Source organism: Heteronotia binoei, chromosome 1 (genome assembly GCF_032191835.1).
Source record: "Heteronotia binoei isolate CCM8104 ecotype False Entrance Well chromosome 1, APGP_CSIRO_Hbin_v1, whole genome shotgun sequence".
Classification (NCBI taxonomy): domain Eukaryota; kingdom Metazoa; phylum Chordata; class Lepidosauria; order Squamata; family Gekkonidae; genus Heteronotia; species Heteronotia binoei.
In genome coordinates, this window is record NC_083223.1 from 210,480,779 (window position 1) to 210,506,781 (window position 26,003).

General features: G+C 41.6%; 1 protein-coding gene across 1 annotated transcript in view; it reads left to right on the top strand.

Annotated features, from left to right (window-relative positions):
- BICRAL (BICRA like chromatin remodeling complex associated protein) overlaps positions 1 to 26,003 on the top strand; it is a 43,376-nt gene that overhangs the window by 5,584 nt on the left and 11,789 nt on the right. Inside the window, exons 2-5 of the mRNA XM_060247432.1 lie at positions 8,453 to 8,501; positions 12,085 to 12,133; positions 12,731 to 12,799; positions 20,485 to 22,182. Coding sequence (XP_060103415.1) covers positions 8,458 to 8,501; positions 12,085 to 12,133; positions 12,731 to 12,799; positions 20,485 to 22,182 — 1,860 coding nt within the window. The 5' untranslated portion in view covers positions 8,453 to 8,457. The remainder of the gene's footprint in view (positions 1 to 8,452; positions 8,502 to 12,084; positions 12,134 to 12,730; positions 12,800 to 20,484; positions 22,183 to 26,003) is intronic.

The following is a 26,003-nucleotide window of genomic DNA, read 5'->3' on the forward strand; positions in this document are numbered from 1 at the left end:
TACATTCTTTAATGGGATTTTTTCCATTATGCACATGTCTAACAAAGTTATAAGTCCTCATTTAGAAATCCGCTTTCCTTTGAATAGTTATTTTAACATTGCAGTAAAACAGAAGACTGAAATAAAAAATGGAAATATGGAATTAGTCACATTGGTATTGTATGGCTTGAATGTACAGCTGAGTGTGTAAAGAACATTCTATTGAATATGGCAGAATATAGCACCCCAACGCTGACAAAACTATAGTTTTATGTATTTATTCTGAAGTAGGCACAAAAAAGAGGTAAACCCAAAAGCAAACTCATATTATATTTTAATAATTACAAAAGGGTTATTATAACTTTTTTGCTAAGTCACCTTTATTCGCTTTTCCCAACAATTAATCCCATGCCAAAGGACCTTTCCCTTTGCATACTTGGAAAACCCACTTCTCTTATGTAGTTGAGAAGGAAGCATTCCTCACACATTTGCATTTCAGGATATTTCTGTCATTCTGAAGGTCCTTGCACAAAATCACAGTTCCACCACCTGAATACTATGAGTTGCATATATTGCAGATATATTTCTGGATTTATACGTTCAAGACCGCAACGTCTTCCAAACAGAAACAGGATTTTGTAGAGTTCCTGTTGTTGGTGCAGCTGTAAAACTTCCACATGCCAAGTTTCCCTAGTTTCTTTTCCTCAATCCCCTGGAAGTGGCCACCATCCCTCCCATGAGCCACTAGGGTTTTGATTTATTTATTTTTTTAAAAAAATTGGCACTAGAATATAATTACATCAATATATTGTTGCAGTTCTTTCTCTGAATTTCCAGCTTTAATTTTTAAAAAAGCAAGTCTCAAGCTCCTTCACTCCTCATAGGGTTTTCAGTATAAGAGCTGAGGTAAGCCTGAACTTCCTCTAGAAGCTAAAACAACTAAACTATCATACTTCGGTCACATTATGAGAAGACAAGAGTCACTGGAAAAGACGATAATGCTAGGTAAAGTTGAAGGCAGCAGGAAAAAAGGAAGACTCAACATGAAATTCAAACAAGGCAGCCACAGCCTTCAGTCTGCAAGACCTGAGCAAAGCTTGTAGACAGGACACTTTGGAGGCTATTACTTCATAGTGTTGCCATAAGTTGGAAGCAACTTGACAGTACTTAACATACACCCACAGCTCCTTCTCTTGCCGTTTTCCCTGTATCACCACAAAGGAAGAGGTTAAAAAATTGCAATTTTCAAGATACAGTTATGCAAAATCAGTTATGATTACACTGTTTTATTAATGGCCACAACAATAATGTATTCAGCGGTCAAAACTTTGTTCAGGGCTTTTAATGTAGAAAAAGCCCAGCAGGAACTCATCTGCATATTAGGCTACACCCCTGACACCAAGTCAGCCAAAACTGTGTTCCTGTGCGTTCCTGAGGGGAAAAAAAAGTCTTAATGGTATAGTTATTAACCTAAAAAAATCTGTAACTTGGGTTAGTTTGTATTGTGGCTTCAAAACATCATAGAAGTTAGCTTTTAAAAATGGTCTAAAATATCTTTTAGGTTATAGGAGTTGAAGTAAATCAGTGTATAGATCTGTGACTGTGCAAGTGCATGAGATTATTTAACTATTTCTATTTCAAAAAATAAAAAAATAAGGGTTGGTGTAGACAGAACAGTCTTTCACCTATTCCGGCAGGTGTAGTTCCTTATGCTGATACTGTTATTATCCCTGAATGCTTGCAGAACACAGTGTAAATCCACATAGGGCTGGCGAGGGGAACCTCCCCCTATGTCATCGGCGCGATGACATCACCCAGAAGTGACATCACGCCGACGATGCCGCATGTGGCCACTCTAGGCAGTTCTAGGAAAACTATGGTTTTTCTGGACGCTCTAGCCATTTGGTAGGGAAAACTATGGTACAATAGGTGGCGTCTGGGTGATGTCATCCGCACGCGTACGAAAGTCCCCTGCTGGAGGCCGCAGGGGACTTGGCAACCCTGTCCTATAAGGATTTAAAAATTGGGCTTATACTTGTTACCCAATCCCTCCACAGTTTGCATGCATAAAGAAATATCAGGACATACAATGGGAGGTCCATGTTCCCATGTGTTCAGTTATCGTGAAGACTTTTATATACTGTAAAATTATGTTATTTTCTAAAAATTGTATTAGTTTCTTCTGCCCTGCTGTGTTATCTGCCTACCTGTTACCATACGTGAATTGGGCAGTTGAGTGAAGTGGCAGGGAAACTACATAAGCGCTAAATGTAGCTGCTTTCGCTGCTTTAGCATTAAGCAGGATGGAAGAATGAGGGGGATCTGGGAAAGGGAGCAGACCTTGTTCATTGCTGTTTCTGAAAGAAGTGGGAGACTAAAGAAGGAGCAGTACTGAGACTGTACTCTTGTTTCTTGCTCATATCTTTCAGGGCTGAAGCTCTTCAGCAGTAGAGGAAAATGAGAGCTGTTGTGTAGTGACCATTCAAGGAGTTGTTAATCATAGTATGTAGGCATGGCAAGCCACAAGGATGATTTAAACAGAATTTTTAGTAGATAGAGCCCTCAATCATTCCTTGCATGGGTGAGCAGGTAGATGCATTAGGGCATAACAAAGCCCTGTTCCCTCCCACATTTTCAAAGGCAAGTATTGAGAGGCCTTTACATGATCCACATATTCTCATTCCCCCCTACCTGGTCAAGGAATGCAGTCTCCAAGTTCACATTCCTAGGCTGAACAAACATAGAGATGCGGAGCATATACAAACTTCCTGTTTCTTTTAATGTCCCGGTAAGCTCACTCTTTGTGTCTACATACTGAGGGGAGGGGAGAGGGAAAAGGGACATTGCTGAGGGGTGAGTTGGGGTGGTCAAAGGGACAAGTAGTCAGCAGAAAACTAAGCCACAGAATTCGAATAAGGTGGGTTTGATGAGGCAGTAGGAGCAACAGGAGATAAACCAGGAGTACAGTTGCCAGCAGCTGGAGAAAAGTATCTGGTCCATCCCTTTATAACATACTTTCTGTGTGAAAACAGGCAGCTGAAGCTTTTCATGCTATGAAGGTAAATAATATCACCTGGTAAATACTATTCCATTAAGCCTTCATTAAACTAACAGGACACTTTTTCTCCAAGCAGTTGGCAACCCTAACCAAGAGACAAGAGTTGGTGACAGGGTTTGGAAAGAAGGAGCTGAAGAACAAACTTCCTTCTTGTGACAAGCTGCTCACAGGACTGGGTTTGCCACTTTTTTCTGGCAAGGTTCCTGTGTTTTTTAAAGTTGCATAACAGTCAAGAACAAACAAACAGGTGCAGGGTAATAGGGAAAATTATCTGCTTATTTTCTTTATATCAGGCTACTGTTAAGGACACACACACAATTAGTAACTCTATAAGATACAGGGCTGAGCCAGATAGTTTCGAGTCCAGTAGCACCTTAGCGACTAACAAGATTTTTGGGTACAGACTTGTACAGTCAAAATTCCCTTTGTTAGATATAAGTTGTAATGGAGATCTCTGAGTCAGAAGATGGGAGGGTGTTGCAAAGAAGGAACTCAGGATACAAAGGTACAATGCACATAGTAATACTGTGCACGTTTTACCTCTGCGCATTCTGAGTTCCTTCTTTGCAACACCCTCCCACATTCTCACTGCGATATAAAGACTTGGAGATCCCCATTACAATTTGTATCTTATAATTTGTATCTTACAAAGGGAGCTTTGACTCTTGAAAGCTCCTTGAAAACGGTCAGCCTGTTGAGGACTACTGGTATGCTGGGCTCGAATCCAGCTGTTCTTCTGTGGACCAACCAGACAGTCCTCTAAAAGTATCTTCAGGGTTGAGCCAGATGGCCATGGAAACATACAGTTGCTTTGCTCAAACCTAAGAGGGCTTCTATAGGTTTGAGATTTGTTGAAGGGGAAATTCAACTACATGTTGTTTCCAATTTCTGCAATTCTGTGGCTAGAAAAGCTGTATCTGGCAAAAATCTCAATTTTGTGCAAATTTTCATATAGCTGAGCTATCCAGGTCTGAACTTGGAAAACGCTAGGAGGGAAAAAGGCCCAAGAAGCAATATGAAGATGATTAAAACCAACCAGCAAAACGTGCTATTGTGGGAAGAATTTTAAGACAAACTCTGGCCCTGACCAAATTTGGATCTCTGCAGCAAGGCTGTGTGTATGAGGCATAAGTGACCCATTTGGTCTGTGGTGGAACCAGATGGTTTTGCCTTCCTCTGTATGTCAGTGGCAGAAGCTTTGTCCTTTAATACATCTTTATTGGTGACCAGCATGGGGAGTAAGAGGAGGGGCAGCTCTGACACAGGCCTCAGCTCCATCTGTCATGACTGCATCCATAGAAGGGATATGGTAAATTACTATGGTAATGTATATCATGCTCCTCAACCTTTTTGATTCTGCAGGCACCTTTGCAATTCTGTGATAGTGCATAGCCACAAAATAGCTACAGCAAGAGCTGGAGCCAGCCATAAAATGGCTGCCACAGTTTTCCTTCAGTCACACAATGAAAATCCTTGTGTTGTGGTGGCAGTTACTGCCAAAGCAATGTTTTTAAATCTGCACAGCCAATCAAATCTCCAGTGGTCAATCAGAAGCCTTGCTGGGCAGATACCCCACCTGACCTTGCCCGCATTATAAAAACACTTGGCAGGCACCAGGAAAGGTGTCAGTGGACTGCTGGTATATGTAATGGTAGTTCAAATAGCTGTTTGTGGCATGTCATTGTTCAAATGCTCTTTCATTTGATATGCCAACTAGACTACCATTTGACAAAATCAAACACACATTCTGTCTAATTTCTTACTGCCTCTTTCATCCTGGGATGTGCCAGGAGTGATTTATAGTAGGGGTCTCTCACAGGTTGCTTGCTGCTTACTGCAGAATAGACCAGTGATCTCCAACATGGTGTCCATAAACACCATGGTACTCATCAATGTGCTTCCTGATGCCTGTTTGCCTGGTGCCAGTCTTGCCTTTCCTTCACTTTATTGGACTAAAAAGTGCTTCAGGAGAGCCTAGGAGCATCACTTTTATGTCTGCTGGTGCACCCATTCAGAAGCAGCTTCCTTCAGCATAAGATGGTGTTTAGCTGTGGATCTCCCAACATTTTGTCATTGGCTTCTGCTCCCATGGCACTTATTTTGTGGTTTCTTTAGTGTCCAGAGGGGGTTAGCAAGGTTGGGCTTCCTTGCCTTGGAAGACTAGGGATGTGCCCTAAGCTTTTTTAAAAAAGAGCTTTTATTTCATATGATTTCTGTTTGTGCTGTTTAACTTAACAGCACTATTTCTAGTATTCTTCCTATCCCATATACTGTTTCTAGGCCAGAGCAAACCTCAGTAGTATGCAGGAATGGGGAGGAGTAGTTCAGGATATTTTTCATTATCTAGAAGTAACTCTTGTTTAAAGAAAATGTTAGCAGCCCTCTGATAATCAAATAGTATTAAAGTTGGTTCCCTCCCACCTTCTGTTTGATGGAGACCCTGCTAGAAAAATGAGAGGAGGTGTCTTTCTAGTTGTAGGCAGACTCTGCTCAGTAGAAGGGATCCATAGGATTCAGACCAATGTATAAAAAAGGTAAAGGTATATATGATATGACAATTAACTATCAGTGGATGTTTGATTAGTTCTTCGTCTTCTGGTATTTTGCTAATTATTCCAGCACTGTGAATTCAGTACTGAAAACTGTACACTGAGATTTTGGTTAATGTATTTGACCTAATGCACCAAAAATGAAGACTGCAGATAGCTACTCTTGAGTTCAGTTCAGACACAATGGGTGAAACTGGTTTATTCTTGCTATAGTTAGTTTGTGAAACTGGTGTTCAGCTCATAGATGATGGCTCAGTTCAGACATATCACACAAATATTTTAACTAGTTTGTGAAACCAGGATTTGGCCTGCAGATTGTCATTTAAATTCTGGTTTGGCTTGGCAAATGCTGGTTTCATCACTCTTGCATTTTCCACTACAATGTTGTTATCTGTTCAGTGGTAAAAGTAGCACTGAGGAACAAGCTAGGATTAAGCAAGGAAACATTATTAAATCGTGCAAAACCACAGTTAAGACTAACTATAATTACTTAACGAACTTCAAATGATGCTTTCAGGTTATGATCTGACAAACTGACCATTTTTAGTTTTGCCACCCAACCATTGTTAGTGCCATGTTGTATATTCATACAAACTATACTTAGTTTAATTAAACCACAGTTTTATGTGATGTCTGAACTGAGTTGATCACTCAGACCTTTGTCTCAATAAATGGTCCCCTCTGTCCTGCTCTGGTGTTTCGGTGGCTGGGGAGTATGCAAGTGCAGTGCTGGCGATTCAAGTGTTGTCTGCATTTGTATATCTCACAAAACCATAGTTAACACTAAATTCAGTTAATAAATCAATTAGATTCAGTTAATAAATCCCCCCACTCCTTGAATTTTAGAGTGGTTTGATAGACTCCTGCTAATCTGGAGAGCCAGTTTGGTGTAGTGGTTAAGTGTGCGGACTCTTATCTGGGAGAACCGGGTTTGATTCCCCACTCCTCCACTCGCACCTGCTAGCATGGCCTTGGGTCAGCCATAGCTCTGGCAGAGGTTGTCCTTGAAAGGGCAGCTGCTGTGAGAGCCCTCTCCAGCCCCACCCACCTCACAGGGTGTCTGTTGTGGGGGAGGAAGGTACAGGAGATAGTGAGCCGCTCTGAGACTCTTTGGAGTGGAGGGCGGGATATAAATCCAATATCTTCTTCTAATCGTTAGCAGAGTTATCTGGATGGTTTTGTTTTATGTTAGAACTGAGCCTAGATTTGGTGAACCGTGTTATATCTTCAGTAATAACAGTTGTTTAAAGCATTAGAATAACAGGGCTAGTGAGGCATGGTTGTAAAAACTGTGACTTATGAAAAAGTATAAATTACTTAAATTTGTCCTAGCCACGAATCTCCTGGATGTCCTGAGATAAATCACTGCCCCTTAGTCACTCTCATCTGTAATAAATACAAAACAATACTGGCCTATTTGACAGGCCTATGTATGTAAATTTGTATGAATAAAAAAATTAACAGAGCAGTCTTACAAGCAGTTTCCTGGAAGTAATCAGTATTGCAGTAGGATTTTGAGGAGACTTGTTTAGGATTGCTCTTTAATATGAGTACAAAATATTGTTACAATTTATGACTAGCTAAATAACTTATTTATTTAGTTATTTATATATATATATATCTGTCCCGTGGTGCAGAGTGGTAAAGCTGCAGTACTGCAGTCTGAATTCTCTGCTCACCACCTGAGTTCGATCAGCGGAAGCTGGTTCAAGTAGCCGGCTCAGGTTGACTCAGCCTTCCATCCTTTCGCAGTTGGTAAAATGAGTACCCAGCTTGCTGGGGGGAAAGTGTAGCTGACTGGGGAAGGCAATGGCAAACCAGCCTGTAAAAACTCTGCTGTGAAGACGTTGTGAAAGCAACATCACCCCAGAGTCGGAAACGACTGGTGCTTGCACAAGGGACTACCTTTACCTTTTCAGAAGAGCCCCGTGGCGCAGAGTGGTAAAACTGCAGTATTGCAGTCCGAAGCTCTGCTCATGACCTGAGTTCGATCCCAGCGGAAGCTGGGTTCAGATAGCCGGCTCGAGGTTGACTCAGCCTTCCATCCTTCTGAGGTCGGTAAAATGAGTATCCAGCTTGCTGGGGGGAAAGTGTAGATGACTGGGGAAGGTAATGACAAACCACCCTGTAAGAAGTCTTCTGTGAAAACGTTGTGAAAGCAATGTCACCCCAGAGTCGAAAACGACTGGTGTTTGAACAGGGGACTACCTTTACCTTTTTAAATAACTTATAGATAATGTTTATGTGGTAAACAAGTAGCAGGTAGCATGTTTATGTGGAAGTAAGTTTCAGTGGGTTGAAATGTATTTGGAATTACAGTTTTCAGTTTGGAGTGGTTGTAAAAGACCCATATTATATAATGGGTTGGATTCAGCTAGCCTTTTCACTAAGTCTTGCCTGATTCCCCTCCCTACTACAGCCTCAGTCCCACATAGGGTTGCCAGGTCTGGGTTGGAAAATACCTGGAGACTTTGGGGGTGGAGCCAGGAGAGAGTGGGATTTGGGGAGGGGCAGGGCCTTAGCATGGTACAATGCTAGAGTCCACGCTCAAAGCAGCCATTTTCTCCAGGGGAGTTGATTTCTGCCAGCTGGAGATAAGTTGTAAAAGTGGGAAATCTCCAGGCTGGCAACCCTAGTCCTACCTGGCTTTTGTACATACTGGTGCCATGATCCCCATCATAGTCTTTTTTGGTGCTCAAAGAGGACCCCTCCTTCCTTTTTCACAAACAGAAAAGCTGTTTGGATACAGCCCAATAAAACATTCCATATAATTATTTATTATGAAAAATAGTTTCTTAATTTTGTTGTTCTGGAAATAATTATGAAATCAGTTTGTTACAATATGAGTACTTTGCTTTTTCCTTAGTTGTCATGGATGATGACGATGATGAGTCCTGTCTCTTTGATCTTATTGGGTAAGTTTATTAGACATTATTGCAGAGGAGTGATGCAAAATTCACTTTTCAGAAATAATGTTTGTCAAATAAATAGTTGATTTGTATAAAAACTATTTCTGTACTCCTTTGAAAACTAATTTTGGTGTTGCTATGCTCAGCAGAACTTATTGAGTAAACATGCTTAAGATCACACTGCTTTTTTATTATTTGTTATATCTCTAGTTGCATCGATTGTGTAAATGAGATTTTCAAATGTTTTGTAGATTTATTAATACTTTTATAAATATTCTTTTCACTCTACCATACAAAATATCTACAGTTTACAAGATTGTAGTAAAAAAAATTAAATAAATATTGACTTAAAATAAAAAAATAGCAAGTCAAAATTAACCAATCCCTTTGATGAATAAGAACATTTTTACTTGACAAAAGAGGGCAATCAATGTAGTAGTTGGCGGGCTTCCCTGGGAAGGCATTCCACAAAATAGGGCCAACTGCTGAAAAGTCTCTGCTTCGCAACACAGCAGAGTCTTGCTGGGTGTAGTCTCCTAGTATCCTGGTTGTCCGTTGATACACTTTAGATTTACAAAACAAGACTGTGTGCTTCAGATTTCCTAAAAAATTAAGGTGTAATTAAATTATGTTAAACAATCATTAGTATGTGCTCTTAAAAACAAAAGTTGTTTGTAATGGCTTGATCACATCATATATAACATTGTTTTGCAAAAATCTCAGCAACTAGCAAAACTAACCAGAAAATTGCCAGTAACCCCTTGGCTCCCCATCCTTGCCCTAGCAGATCTCTCTTTGAAATTAGAAGAGTGGCAAATAATGGACTTGTTTGCCAGCCAGGGTTGGAGAATGTATTGCTATTTATTTATTTTATTTATAACCTGCCTTTCTTCCCAATAGGGGCTTGAAGTAGCTTACATTGTTCTCAGGAACATGGGGGGGGGCATCATTGGGGCAATGGCATTATGTCATATCCAAAAAAACCCTGGATGTAGTATCAGGCCTCTCTAGGAAGTATGGAAACTCTGTGGTGAAATATAATATTTGTAGTGATTCCTAGAGAGGCATGATGTGACGTAACACTGCCACACCAATGGTGATTTTTTTTCTTTCTTTTTCTTCCAATAGCTGATAGAGAAGTGACAGGCAGTGAAGACTGTTAGCTGGCAACCCTGTTCTCTTCTCTGCTTTATCCTCACAACAATCCTGTGAGGTAGGTTAGGCTGAGAGTGAGTGACTGACCCAAGGTCACCCAGAATGCTTCTGTGGCAGAGTTGGGGTTTGAACCTGGATTTCCCAGATCCTAGTCCAGCAATCTAACCACTACACCACTCTGGCTTGCTTTGTGGAGTTTTCCCTGCCAAAAACTGTACTTGCTTTCATGGTAGCAGTCAAGCAGGAGACCATAGCTGAGCAAGGGGCCCACAGACAGATTAGCATCTGTCAGCATAACCATGGCATTGATGGCAGCTACAGTCAGATAAGGCTTGCTGTATCTGAGCCAGGAAGTGCTGGCCAAGGTAACAGAACCAGAGAGGGTGTTTTCCTGAGACACGGATGTCTTAGGGGTAGATTTTGGGAGGACTCCTGATGGTGACTTGAAGATAAGGGTTTGCTGAGGGTGAGGGAGGATGTTAGAGATGCAGTGAAATGACTTTCTTCCTCTTCTGGTGGTGTAACAAGCCACAGGGTAAGAATGGGTGGAGGTAGGGTATAGTGAACACACACTGGCTAGAAGAGGAACGTGCACCATTATATAGATTAATATTTGCAGTAGACAGAATAAGATGTGATGGATAAAACCATTTGAACTTCTGGTATGCAGTATGCTGGATAATAATAAAAATAAGCCTCAGATAAAGTGTTGGGTGGTATAAAGTCTGATGCTATCTATCAGAGAAGTATTGCTGGCTCTACAGATTAGGAAAAGTAGTAACATTGAATAATCACTGGTGTAGTGAGTGGATAGATCCTTGAATTAGCACTGTAGAGAGACCCTGGTTCAGTTCTTCATTCAGGCAGGAAGTTCACTGGTTGACCGTGGATCAGTCACTGTTTCTTAGCCTAACTTAGGTTGCAAGCTTATTATGAGGACAGGGTGGGGGCAGAGGGGTCAGTACCTTGTTCTAAACTCCTTGAATAAAGGGCAGGATAAAAATAGGCGAATTGATTGATATGTCAATGTAACTTTGCGCAGCAGTTCCTAGTAAAAGGAGCACATGGTAGTCCCTCACCCACATGATATGCTATGGAGTTCCCAAACTAGTTTCCATCCCTTATATCTCAGCTTTTCAGTGATATCTCTCTTGTCCATGTTGGCAAAGGAGTTCTATATGATAAGGTAGAAAAAAACATATACTTGCTGACATGCAAAATAATGTAAATGTTCTTCTTAAAATTTATCAAATACATATATTTTGAGAAATATGAGATAGGAAGTCTGTGCATATTTCAGAAAAATATACAGCTTCTATGGAACTGAGGAAATGGGAAAATTGAAAGAGAAACAAAGAAGTTACATTGCAAGCACTAACTGTAATGTCTATCCAGCATGTCCTTGAGACTGTGAGATGTTGCATTAACAAGAGCATGGAGAGTTGTGGTTTTTGGCCTTCTTATCTTTGTAATTGTTTTGTAATCTTTGTTGATTTCTGTTTTAGCATTAGTATCCATTACAAAGAATGTAATATACATGACATGATTTACATTTCTGAGGATCAAAAAGCTATTAGGTAACAAAAGGAAAACCTAGTATCTCTAAGTTAACAGTGACACACATTGTGCAACCAAGCATTGTTTTGTATTTGTAGTTGCTCTGTAACCACCACTGAAAATACAACAATATATTTTTAAAACTATAGGTGATCCCCATAAGGTTCTGTGAGCTTTTTGATTCTCCCCTCCTCTGATCCTTGTGCAGTATAGTGTTAATTGCCCAGGAATTCACCAGGACTGGAAGACATATATGAGTCCATAAAACAATTATCCATCTGTCTTGTTCCTTTTGTGTAGCCTATGCATGGTTGGTTTTTACTTTTTAGCCCCATGTGGTCACACTAGTAAATAATTTACAGGCATTAAAGTGCTGTATACATTATCATAGAATAGACTTAAGCAGAGTTAGGTTGAAATCAACCTAAAAATACAGATAGTCTGAAGATGAATGTTTATCAGTACTTAATGTCATAGGCATGGTCATGGTCTTTACTGGAATGCAATCCTAGACAGTGAATAACTTGTAGACCTTATAAATATGTATCTTTTATTAATTTGCATGTTATTCTAATTGTAATATTGGAATATCCAGATCGCTTTGCCATGATTGAAAACAATTCAGGAGGGAAACTGTACATTCGGAAGGTCAGGGAAGGTGATAAATAATAAAAACTCTACATTGTGAGAAGTAGTGATTCTTCCATTGACCATTTGAAATCTACAGAAAGCTCCTTTTGGTTTCTCATAAGTCTGAAGTGGTGTAATTTAAAATGACTGTTCCAGTTAATGCTAATTGATTAGCAGTTTCAACTTTAATAAATGCAAAGTCTTTGGAATACAAAGTTTATATGATGTTTTTGTTGTATTTTTAAAGAGATGCCCAGGCATTGAATTATTTCCTACATGGAGCAGGCAGTAAATCTGTAAGTCATATTCTGCTAAATCTATATATTTAATAATCATGTCCCCCCCATAAATCCACCCAGTAGGACTTACCAGGTTTCTGCAAACCCAGGGAAACCCAAAGTGTACAGAAAAATCCATTTTTTTAAAAAAGGAAAACCCTTACAGTTTAAAAACAACTCAAACTGTGCATTCACAAACTTCCTGAGAGGGAAAAAATGGGTGGCTTTGGGAGCTGTTGGAACAACCTAAAATTGTGCCTAATATAACATGGCTGCAATCAGAAGGGGAGAGATGAACTGGGGCTGGAAATGGGTGAGAAACAATCAAGGGAGGTATGATAGGAAGAACCAGTGTGCGGGGAAGGAATCTGAGCCAGCAGGGCAGGAAGGAGGAACAACAGAGATGAATGAGTTGAGGGAGAAGGGGGGGCAAGTTGTGGATATGGAAAAAGCAGGTGCCAGCAAACTGGGTCTGGGAAGCAGTATGAGGAGGAGGCATGTTGGAGGAGGGATGGTGTTTCTGCTCCCCTATGACTCCTTGTGGATGCTTCTCTTGTAATTTTACTAATTGTGCTTGTGTCAGTTAATTTGTTTTTCTTGTTTGTGCTCTTACAGAACAGCGAAGACTTGACGAATGCAGGATATTCTGCAGCCAACTCAAATTCTATTTTCGCCAATACCAGTGTAAGTATGCAGGAAAAACTGCAGTTTTATTTCAGGTGTGTCTAATTGAAATGGTTTGTTTATGCTGTACAAAATGGAGTGGGTATAGTATTTATTATCTTATATTGTCCAGTTCTAGTCTATACCATATATATTACTGAGTTTTAAACTCTGATTTTATGTGAGTTATTCTTCTTAAAAACTTTGCACACAATCCATCTCCGAGAACCCAACTATAAGCAGTGGTGGGTTTATATCCATTGTGTGGCTGCTGATGCTATTTAAAAAAAAATTGTGGTTCTTTAAAAATCACAGTGAGGCCTGAGTCTGGATTGGGTGTGGGCCATCCCAGGAGCTCTTGTCCCCATGCTCCCACACCTTTCAGATGCAGAAACACCCCAGTTTCTACACTGGAAATGGCACGGGAGAGGAGAACCCTGAATGTTTCTAAAATGGTGTTGGAGGTCACTACGGGTGGAATTCTAGTAGAAGCTCCTTTTGCATATTAGGCCACACACCCATGATGTAGCCAATCCTCCAAGAGCTTACAAGGCTCTTTTTTGCAAGCTATTGGAGAATTGGCTACATCAGGGGTGTGTGGCCTAATATGCAAAAGAGCTCCTGCTAGAATTCCACCCCTGGCAGTCACAGTATGTCTCCGTGCCTGCCATCACTTGTAGTTTGGTCCACTTGTTTAGAGGACAAGTTGTTTATATCTCCAGATGCACAAGCTCAGGCTGTAGAATGAGAAGCCCTCTGCAGTCTTTATATAGGCATCTGGAAGAAGCTTTGGTGACTATATGTCCTTAGAGTAATCCATCCTGAATGAACTATTTTAGGATTAGGGCCAACATACATGTTACACTCAGTGTGATCTTAAATGAAATGGCTGGATTGAGCTGTCTTGCATGATAAAGACCTGCTGTTAAATGGAAGAGTCAGCAAGAGCACAACGAACATTTTGCACTACTAATATGCCATGTTTGAATTAAGATAGTGTTATATGGCCATCCTTTTTGCAGAAAATGTTAACGGTTCATTTTTGTGGCTTCTGTACAGGCACACATTAGGGCTGTATGTGCACTGGCCAACTATGGAAAAGATTTTCAAAGCTTTCTATGAGAGCATGAGTGCCCTTCTGGTGCTATCCCACCAAAATGATCACATGACCTGGAGGGGGGGACAGTATTCCCTCAGTTCTCTTTTTTGCCACTATGAATAGAAGATCTCCATTGCTGTTTTTTTCAACTCATTCTTGAGGCTGAGGAGACTTGTTTCTGTCAAAAAAATTTTTTTTATTTGTCATCAGTAGTGATTCCAGCAAGGAATTAACTATATTTAAATAAGAAATGTTTCTGGATTTCCACTTTGTCATACCATGGCTCAAAAGGGGCCTTCTCAGAGTCAGGACTATTCTGACTGTGGCTTTAAAACGTTGCAGATAAATGCCCATTCTCTGTGCCTTATCTGCCTGGAGGATCACATAATAGAGCTGCCTGTTCTGTCACCAATTTACCCCGATCTAATAGAGCTGGATTGATAAGCCAAAGGCTTTGGCTGCAAATCAGCCTGAATAAATGCACTTTCCCCCTCCCTGGCAAGGTATGGTCTAACAGGGCCTCAGATTCAGGGGCTCTTCTCAAAGGCTTTGGCTGTGCCAGCCTGAATAAATATTGCCCCTAGCTGGGTTAGGGCCTTGGATTCAGAATGCCTCTTTCCTAGGGTTTGGGCTACAGTTTGCTTGCCTGAAGAAGTCTGTTTCCCTCCCTGGCTGCTTGTCATTTTTTTGCTCTTTTCCTGACAGGTACATTTCCATCATTGAGGAATGCCATTCTAATCCCTTGGCAGTGTAATCTGTTTTTGTGTCCCCCCCTTCCCAGCTGTTTTTCAGCACAGATTGCTCTGCAAGCTGCACAAGGTTCATTTATGGTGCTTGCTGTCCATCCTTTCTTTGGCCACCTCAGGCCTGCTTCACTGATTTCATTATCGCGGTGCAGATCTGCTTATTCACACTCCTGTTGACAACTTTGGAAATGGCGAACAGCTCCTTTCATGCATTGTAGCAGTAGTCTTAGATTTTTCTGAGTCTCAAATGCCACTCTGTCACTGCCATATTTTACCTTTAAGTTTTAAATAATTTCTACTGAGACTGTAATAGGGTTTGGACTCTGCTTCTTGTGTTGTTGATTATGTTTGGGTCACTGGTTGGGATTCAAACTCTCTAAAATTTCCTCTTCCTAATTGCATTTCTAAAGATATTGTAAACAGAGGTATAACCCCTCATTTATTTTTTTGCATTTCCCTGCTTCATTTATAACTTTTAAATAAGTTTTAGTATTCAGCACTTCCAATTGCGGAATGAGGACATTATGGATCTATAAAATGAGGACTATCTGTGCTCCCTTCATTCATGAAATTTTAGAAGGTTAGAGAGTTTGACAGGATTCTCTACTAGGGGGAATGTTTCTTTGTCTTTGTGTCTCACAACACTATCTTAACACTTGTTTTTGATGCCAAACATCTGTGCACTCCTCACATTTTTTGAATGTGACTTTTGTTGGGTTTTGGTCTGGTAGGGATCCAACACTACTTTGTTTTGGTTTCCCAGGCTTCAGGAAGAAGTGATCAGCATCCTCACACAATCCATTCTCAGGGACCGGCTTCCCCTTTTTCTGGTCATGTGATTGTTTTGGCAGGAAAGTGCAAAATGGAGGAGGGGCATTCCTAGTCTACTAGAAAACTATGTCTTTTTCACAGCTTCCCTGCACACACGTGGTTCCAATGTGTGCCTGCATGGAAGACCTCTCAATGAACAATAGATCTGGTTGAGTGCAACCCTGTTTTACTGATATTCCTCATTCTTAAAAAAAAACTTCCAATATTTCCTGTTTTTATTCTAAACTTGAAATACAAGGAAAGGTAGAAAGTGACCAAGAATTCGCTGCAAGAAGTTGCTGAAAATTTATCCCCTTTTACTTTGATGATGATGATGATGAAGAGTCTCAGAGTGGCTCACAATCTCCTTTACCTTCCTCCCCCACAACAGACACCCTGTGAGGTGGGTGGGGCTGGAGAGGGCTCTCACAGCAGCAGCCCTTTCAAGGACAACCTCTGCCAGAGCTATGGCTGACCCAAGGCCATGCTAGCAAGTGCAAGTGGAGGAGTGGGGAATCAAACCTGGTTCTCCCAGATAAGAGTCCGCACACTTAACCACTACACTAAACAATTGTTGAATTGTTGATGTATATTTCTAGAAGAGCAGTTCTCTTCTAATTGACTGTAGAATAGAACTTTAAAAAATTAAGGTAAAGTATTTTTAAGATTGTGTTTTGCAGTAATAAAACAATACAATTGTAAACAGAGGTATCAGTTTATCTAATTTTCAGTATGGCTGCATTGGTGTGTACTTAAAAACTAGGAAAATGGAGCTATGAATAGAGAAGGCAGATCTTTCTACAAACCTGAATAAGCTCCAGTTTTGCAGAGAATCTAAAAGAACAAAAAATACACTGGGAGTGTTCTCTCCAATAACAGAAGCACAGTACCTTCACCTTTAAGAAATCAATACCTTTTGAGATCTCAGTGGCTATTGTGGAGGTTTTTAGGAAACCACAGCAGTACTGTCAGCCTTCAAACTTTGGTTTCTGTCAGCAGAAACCAGGGAAGTGGACCCTTGCCAGGGCTGTTTTAGTTCCCCAGTTTACCCTTGCTCCCCCTCCTTCCTACTTTGGAGAGATTACTCAACAGGGCAAGGGCCACCAGCAACCACCAGGCAGCTTGCTACCATGCAAGTTGTCTAGCTCATCCCTGTTTGGTGGTGGCTATTGGATGACATAATGCCACAAAACTTTCCTTTTTCCACTTACAGCCTCTGCACAACTTGCATAACTTGTCTGGCCACAGCAGTAGCCATGACACTACTCTATTGAGTGACATACTACTGTATAGCTTTTGAAACTTGGGTAGACTTTTTTCCAGGAAAAGGCTGCCTGGGGAAGGGGAGGAGGGGAAGCTGAGGGTCAAGTGTCGTATAGTAGTTAGAGTGTTTGGGAGACCCAGATTCAACACCCACTCACATACCCACATCCATCATGGAAGCTTGTTGGGTGTACCTTGGGCCAGTCACTTGGGATTTCCTGGATTTCTGACTATGGAGGCCCAGGTTACCACCACTGCCCTTGACCCTCCTCCAGAAACTCCAACTGGTGCAGAACGCTGCTGCGTGGATGTTGACATCGTCACCTCTACGGGCACGGATCCATCCTGTGCTGTGTGAACTGCACTGGCTACCTATTGAGTACTGGATCCGGTTCAAGGTGTTGGTACTTACCTTTAAAGCCCTATACGGCCAGGGGCTAGCATACCTTCGGGACCATGTCTCCCTGTATGAGCCCTGTAGGTCTTCACGATCAGCGACCCAACAACGTTTGGTAATACCCAGCCCCAGAGATGTCTATCTGACCTCAACGAGGGCCAGGGCTCTCCCCTGCTTGGTGAACATATGAACATATGAAGCTGCCTTATACTGAATCAGACCTTTGGTCCATCAAAGTCAGTATTGTCTTCTCAGACTAGCAACGGCTCTTCAGGGTCTCAAGCTGAGGTTTTTCACACCTATTTGCCTGAACCCTTTTTTGGAGATGCCAGGGATTGAACCTGGAACCTTCTGCTTCCCAAGCAGATGCTCTACCACTGAGCCATCATCCTTCCCCAAATGGTGGAATGAGCTCCCCCTTGGGATCCGGGCTCTGCGGGATCTGCTCCAATTTTGCAGGGCCTGTAAAACAGAGCTCTTTCGCCAGGCTTTCAGCTGAGGCAGTGGATGTCACTTGTTACTGGCCTCCCCCCTTCATTTGATCCCAGTGCTATAAGATCTGCTGGACCTGGAAAATTGGCCATGTCTGTGAGGCAGAACCTGTCATTTTAGTCTCTATTGTCACTCTGTAGTTTTAGATTTTATATATTTTAAATTGGTCTTTTATTGTTTTTAATTGATTTTTTTAATGATGTAACCCACCCTGAGCCTGTCCTTACAGGAAGAAGAAGAAGACTGCAGATTTATACCCCACCCTTCTCTCTGAATCAGAGTCTCAGAGTGGCTCACAATCTCTCATATTGTCTTCCCCCCACAACAGAGACCCTGTGAGGTGGGTGGGGCTGAGAGGACTCTCACAGCAGCTGCCCTTTCAAGGACAACTCCTGTGAGAGCTATGGCTAACCCAAGGCCATTCCAGTAGCTATAAGTGGAGGAGTGGGGAATCAAACCCAGTTCTCCCAGATAAGAGTCTACACACTTAACCACTACACCAAACTGCACGGGGAAGGGTGAGCTAAAAATCAAATCAGTCAATCAGCATAATCTATTTCAGAGGATTATTGTGCAGAATAAAGAGAGAGAAGAATAATAAAAGCTGCTTTGGGTTCCCATTTGGTATGGAAGGATATAAATGAAGGAAATAAATAATAATAAATAAAGCTGGAGACTGGGGTAGGAGTGATAAAAAGATAATTGGTTGATAAGTGAAGCAGAGAAAGAAGCAGGGAAAGAGGAGAAGATATAGGGGCTGCTAGAAAGAAAGAAAGAAAGAGGAAATAGCATGGGGAAGAGTATATGGGGGAAATGAACCCCCCCCCCCCAGTCCTTGGGGCTTTCCCCACTTGTTCTCTTTTAAACTCATTGACTTCAATGGAGAAAGGTGTAACTCTGTTTAGGATTATATTGACATTTTTAATGAAATAATGGATGAAAATGCATTGCAAAATAATGCTTAATGACTGTATTAAAATACACAGTTCAGCAGCAAAAATATCTTGTACTACAAAACAGTTGTTTGCCAACTTCCTAAAAGAAGAGGAGAGACATAGTATTCTTACGGAGAAAGCCACAGGAAAGTGAAAAAAAGTAGTGTTCCTCAGAGCCTTCAGAAAATGATTTAAATAACAATAACTCTGCATGATCACATGCAGAGCTGGCGCGTGGGAGTAGGCAAGGTAGGTGGCTGCCTAGGCTCTGCTCACACTGACCCTGATACTCCATATTGTTCTTTCTTGGCTCTGAGTGATTGGAGCCAAGAAAGAATGACACGTCAGCTCCATACCCAGCTCCCTCTGAAGCTGGAGAGAACTGGGTAGGGGGCGGGCCAAGCATTCTTTCTCAGCTCCAAGTGATCGGAGCCAAGAAAGCACAATGTGCCCCCTGCCCAGCTCCCTTCAAAGCCAGAGAGGGCTGGGCAGGGGGCATATTGAGTGTTCTTTTTCGGCTCCAAGTGATCAGAGCCAAGAAAGAACATTTGTGAAAAGCTTACCATCATGATGATGTCACTTCCGGGGGTGGGGGGGTGGGGAGTGGGGTTCTGCCTGGGGCAGCAGAACCTCTAGTGCCGGGGCTGATCACATGAATCTGGGTATTCTCTGAAATACTCAAACTCAGAGTTTGTAAGGGTTTAAAGTTAAAAGGCGAGATTTCAGCTGATTGCAGCTATGTTTCAAATAAAAGTCTAGAGCTTGTCAGGCCAGAAATCTGCCTCATGTGTTTGAAAAGGTGTGGCAGTACTGTTAAGTCACAGCAGGTAGGATCCCTCCCACCAGAGCTATTCATTTTTTAAACAGTGTCGTCACCTGTAACCCAATGTCAATCAATCAATCAATCGTTTTATTTATATCCCGCCCTCCCCGCCGAAGCAGGCTCAGGGCGGCTAACAACATCAAATCAATACAGTAAGTTATACAGTAATATTTAAAAGTGTGAATAGTACCAGCTTTTTCTGTGCACATCCTAAGGAGGAAAAAAATTGGTTGCTTGCATCATATCTATTTTTCACTGTTGTTTCCAAATCCCCCCCCCCCCCCCTTTATTTCCTTCTGGCAACAGAACATGCTCCATCTCTGGTAATCCTTTCAGCTTTTCTTTTCTTTTTTTTACTTTCCATTTTCTCTCCATGTCTCATTCTTTCTTTTGATTGCCGTTGTTCTTTTTCGCATACTGCTGTTTATTACTGCTGGATTGGGATATCACAAATATGTGGTTTGGTGCTGCAGCAGGCATCGCATGGAGAGGTTTGCTGACTTTGGCTGAGGGCAGAAATACACATTATGTGTGTAACTTGTGCTAGTAGATCCTTGCCACCACTTTTCCTCTTAAAAAGGTGCTGTATCCCCCCACTGCCTTTTCTCTGCAGCCCCACCTTTCCTTTCCTGCTGTATTTATTCTACTTTAGGTCAACATACCTGTTTCCATCACCTACTGGTATCTCCCCTCACCTCTATGCTTCTCCCTTTTAAATTGTTTAATAGCAAAACCAGTTGGGAGTGGAGCAGCCACAGCTTGTGCAGGTGAATAATGTGAATTGCCACTAGTTAAGGTCTTTTAATGCTGCTAATATCTTGTTGCTTCTCCATTGTTAAGTGGGATAATCAGTGGAGAAGACATCTTGTTGGGCTTGGTTTCATTGCCACTTATCTGTTACCTTCTGAGCTTCCCACCTACTTCTTGTACTAAACCTAAATGAGACCAAGAGTAAGTGTTGCCAGAAGACCCAGTTCAGACAGTGCTAGCCTCCTGCACAGTGCTAGAGAGTAGTGCTCATTAATTTAATTATTAAATTGTCTCTTTTAGTTCTGATATTTTAAGGAATGCTCTGAGTGATGGAGGATAAATGTAATGAGGAACAAAGTGATGTAAGTTGTACATTTTTTCTCCTTTTTAGAGCTCTGATACGAAGTCATCAATCAAAAGTTTGGGTGGTCAGCTTGGAGAGGGGCCAAGTGATGGACTACAGTTGCCAAGTAGCCTTCAGTTTCTTGATGATGAACTTGAATCTTCCCCATTACCTGATCTCGGTGAAGATCAGCCATTTGATATCCTTCAGAAATCTCTGCAGGAAGCTAATATTACTGAACAGACTTTGGCAGAAGAGGCATATCTGGATGCCAACATAGGTTCCAACCAACAGTTTGCACAAACTCAGCTTCATCCTTCCTCATCAGCATCTTTTACTCAGGCTTCTAATGTTTCTAATTACTCAGGTCAAACGCTGCAACCTATAGGAGTGACTCAAGTGGTACAGCAACCAGTTGGAGCATCTTTTGCAAGCAATACAGTTGGTGTGCAACATGGCTTTATGCAACATGTAGGGATCAGTGTTCCCAGCCAGCATTTGTCAAATAGTAGTCAGATTGGTGGTTCTGGACAGATACAGTTGATTGGTTCATTTAGTAACCAACCTTCCATGATGACACTCAATAATCTAGAAGGATCTCACATTATTTTGAAGGGTGGTGGACAGCAAACACCTGCAAACATGAGTGGTGGACTCTTGGTTCATAGACAAACTCCTAATGGTAACTCATTGTTTGGCAACTCAAACTCAAGCCCAGTAGCACAACCTGTAACTGTTCCATTCAATAGTACAAATTTCCAGACATCTTTGCCTGTGCATAACATTATTATACAGAGGGGTCTTGCTCCAAATTCTAACAAAGTTCCCATCAACATCCAACCAAAGCCTATTCAGATGGGACAGCAAACCACTTACAATGTTAATAGCTTGGGAATACAGCAGCATCATGTACAACAAGGAATTCCTTTTGCTTCATCAAATCCTCCTCAAAATTCAGTGGTTGGTCCACATATGTCTGTTAATATTGTTAGTCAACAAAATACAAGAAAATCAGTTACTCCTCAAGGAGTAAGTAATGCCAGTGGTAGTATTGTTATCCATTCTCCTATGGGACAGTCTCATGCATCTCAAAACCAGTTTCTTATACCCACAAGTCTGTCAGTAAATCCTAATTCAGTTCATCATATCCAGACCATAAATGGACAACTGCTCCAGAATCAGCCTTCACAGCTTGTTTCTAGCCAAGTGTCAACTGAGCATGTAATGCTAAACAGGAACTCTACAAACATGCTTAGAGCTAACCAGTCATATTCAGGACAGATGCTGAATAATCAGAATGCTGCTGTACAGTTAGTTTCTGGTCAAACCTTTGCAGCTCCTGGAAGCCAAGTTATAGTAAACCATGGAACTTCTCAAATTGTTAGTGGCCAGGTTCCACTACAACAGGCATCTCCTGCTGTGTTGCATTTATCTCCTAGTCAAGGAAATATTTCCCAAAGTAGAACAGGCTTTACTACCATGTCTCCTGGACAGTCAACGGGATCAAGTATGTCATCAAGTAGCCGGTTTACTGTTGTGAGTTCTTCTGCCACAGCACATCACAGCATTGGCCCATCAGCCCAGTCTGTTGCTTCAGGGGGAAATTTTGCTGGAGATCAACTTACACAACAAAATAGAACACAGTTAGCCGTTGGTACATCACATCGTCTTCCAGTTTCCTCTTCCAAGTCTGCTAGCACATTTAGTCATGCATCAGTAACCCAACCTCAGTTTTCTTTTGGCCAGGTAGGGAGTGATGCAGCCTTTTAATTTATTCATAAATTATTTGGATTTGGGGGTGAGCAGTTTAGTGACTAAGTTTGCAAAGGATACCAAGTTATTCAGAATGGTGAAAACCAAACTGGTTATGAAGAGCTAAATAAGGATTTATCCAGATTGGGCAAGTGAGCAACAACATGTGTTGATAAATGTAAGGTGATGAACATTGGAACTTACTGTAAATTTTCTGACTTTAAATATATGCTATCAATTCTAAATTGTCTGAGACCAGAACTAGAAGATATCTTGGGGTTATAGGAGGTAGCTCAATCAAAATATTGTCTTAGTATGCAGTGGTGGTGAAAAAGGTAAATTCCATGTTCAGGATTATTAAAAAATGGGTTGAGAATAAATTGGCAGGTAATGCCTTTGCATAGAGCCATGATGTGGCCCCATTTGGAGTATTTTATACAGTTACGTTTGCTATATCTCAAAAATGATATGTTCAGAACTGGAAAAAGTACAGGAGAGGGTAACCAAGATGATCAAGGCTGGAGAGCCTGGGACTTTATAGTTTAGAAAATAGAAGGCTAAGGGGGATGTGAAAAAGGTTTGTAAAATTACGTGGCAGATCAACAAGGACTTGCAGGGGGCATCTAATTCCCCCCTCTCCAATAATTTCCTCCTTCCCTTTCCTGAAAGCTCCTATAGCCTCTCTCTTCCTGCTTCCTTTTGACCTTCCCTTCCACAAGCCAGCGTACGTAACTTTATCAGTCTCCCATCTTCAGCTTTGTGGAAGATAGGTCCATCACTGGTTAATAACCATGATTAGTAAAGGGTTGCCACAGAGCCTGTCCAGGTGTTCCCTCCACCTATTAATATGGAAAACCTTTCACCCTGGCCTGCAGTCTTGGCTGCAGAAGTCAAGAGGCTTGCAGCCTTGGGGAAGGTTGGGGAAAGCCCCAGGGAGTGATCTGATCCCTATGGAATTGATCAAAATGGACATAGAATGGTAGGCAGCAGTCCTCACCACTTTTCACATACATTGATCAAACTACACAGATCCCCAGAGATTGGGGTCTGGCCATCATCATCATCCTGATATATAAAAAGGTTTATCAAACAAAGGTGGCAGATTGACAGCCATGAGATTGAACACATTAAAGTTTTCAGATATTTAGGTATAGTGTTCCAACCGTCTGGCTCATGGAGCTTTCCCATGTAACCGAATCTGTGCAGAGTGGTTACAACAACTTTTAGGATTTTTCTTTATGAAAAGGGGCTCTCATATATCATATGCGTTGAAAGTCTTCTAGGCAAGGTAGTTCCCCGGATTATGTATAGTTCACAGGCATGTCTTTACATTGACCACCATAAACTAGAAGTAGTCCAATTTGGATTCCTCAGATCCTTATTTGGAGTACCTTGTTGCTTGCCCAGTGGCCTGATTAGGGTAGAAACAGGGTTGTTCCACTGGTATGTATCTGGTTCCAAGCTACATTTTTCTGGCCTGTTAAACCTCCCCTCCCCCCCAAAAATGGATTAACTTCATTAATCCTTTCAGACGATTTTCACTCAAGGTGGGTGAGAGCACTAATCAAACAGAAACTATGGAACACCACCCTTCAGTTCAACAAAACACGGGGAACTGAAACAAAAATTTAATTTAATCAAGTTACCTTTATAGAATAGAATTCCCCAAACACTGCAGAGCTTTCATTCTCGCCCAGTTTAATGCTCTCCCATCTGCCCTACTTGAAAGGAGACATGCATGTAACTCATATGTACAATGTCTCTGCCCATGTCAGTCTGGAATGGTAGAAACAAACATGTCCTCTTACGTTGCTAATTTTATTAGGACATTCGGAATATGTACATTACCCCAATTATGTGCAAATATCTGTCCAAATACTAAATTATTTTTGTACTTCTTGCTGTTTAAATGAAGCAAGATTCTGCACTCTGGCACATTTAACAAGGCAAAAGAACATGGTCTAGTGTTTTAATATTTTTATTTTTATTATTAGTATTGTATATTTTCTGTATAGAATATCTGTTTTATGCATCCATTATATATTATGTATTGTTAATATTTTTGACTGCTGATCTTGGATTGTAATAATAATAAACTAAATTACAGAAAGAAATTAGTAAAGGGAACCTCCATATTCAGAGGCAGCAAACCTCTGAAACTCTGTTCTAGAAAGCAATATCAAGGGAAGCCTTGTCCTCTGCGCCCTGGTTGTTGGTCCTCCAGGGCAGAGGCCCCCAACCTTTTTTTGTCCCAGGGACCAGCCCCAGGGCTGGCTGGCCCACCACAGCCCCAGAGCCAGCAGCCACCCCCACCCCCCCGTGGCACATCCTCCCCCGTTTCCTCCTCTCTCCTCTGCCCCGCTCCCTCAGCTTTGCCGCCCACCCCTGCGCAGCCTCGCCGCCTCGTTTTTACCACTTTAAGGCCAGGGAAGGTGAAGTGCCTTCCAGACCGACCTCCCCCCCCCCCCGCCGATCAGCTGATCCAATTGTCTGGGAAAACGACAGCAGTGCGGCTGTTTCAGCAGTCACTCGCTGCTGCTGCCATGGTTTCCCTCGCTGATTGGATCAACTGATCAGCAAGGGGTGGGGAAGGTTGGCCTGGAAAGCGCTTCATGGCACCTTCCCTGCCTTTAAGTGGTATAAACGGGGGACAACGAGGCTGGGGGATGACGAGGCTGCGCGGGGGAGTGGGCCGGTGGCTGCGTGGCCCACTTGGGAACAGGCCACGGACCGTTACCGGTCCACGGCCTGGGGGTTGGGGACCCCTGCTCCAGGCAACTGGTTGGCCAGTGTGAAACAAGATGCTGAACTAGCTGGTAGGGTGTTCTTATGATGGTGGGATGGGTCAGGAGGTATAATGCAATCCATTCAAATATCTTCAGAATTATCTGTATTTGTTGTGCTTCACTTGTATTATGGATACTCAGTTATGCAAAAACTTTCTTTAAGGTGATTGAACTGTTCTTATTAACAAAATACTCTTATTTGTTTAGTTAGACGTTTCTAAATCTTTTCTCTTCTGGCTTAGATGATTGAAGGCAACTTATTGTGATTGGGAGGGCTTTGATCTTATCTATATCTTTCTTGATTTTGTATCTATTTAACTGTGTATTGATTTACTTAAATAATTTTAATGACTTTTTCTTCCATTCAAGGGACTCAGAATACAGTACAAAATAAAGTACATGAAACAAAATACAATTTAAATAAAGATACAAACCCAGCAGATGCACAATACGTTCTTGAAACAGGTGATAAGTTACAAGGTCATCCCAGGCCAAAAGCTTACACTTCTGGCCATGCCCAGGTTTTAGCAGTGCTATCCCAAGTAGAGTTATACCCTTCTAGGCCCAGTGACCTCAGTTGACTTAGAAAGGGGCAACTGTTTAGGATGGCACTGTAATATTACCTATAGAAAAGGGGGAATAGATGCTTAGATCTGGTTTTACTCATCATGCTTTGATGCTCCCCCCATCCTGCTTTCAAACTTGTTCCTCTGTACATGCACAGGCTTTAACTTATGTGTGGTGAGGAATCCATGTATATGCTATTTCCCCTTTGTAAGTTTGAAAATATAAAGCAAAGTAGGATTGTGACATTGGTTTGAATTGATAGAAAGCTACATTTTATGATGGAATTAAAATATATACTTGATTCTTGTATCACATATTTGTTTGCCGGAGCAGAAAGCTTAAAAAGGAAAGATAAGGTGTGCAAGTGTTGTCAAATGAGGCCATAGCTGTCTTTCACATTAAGAGTCTGACTTTCATTGTATCACATATAATCTGCTATTGTGAATGAAAAGAGGTATGATC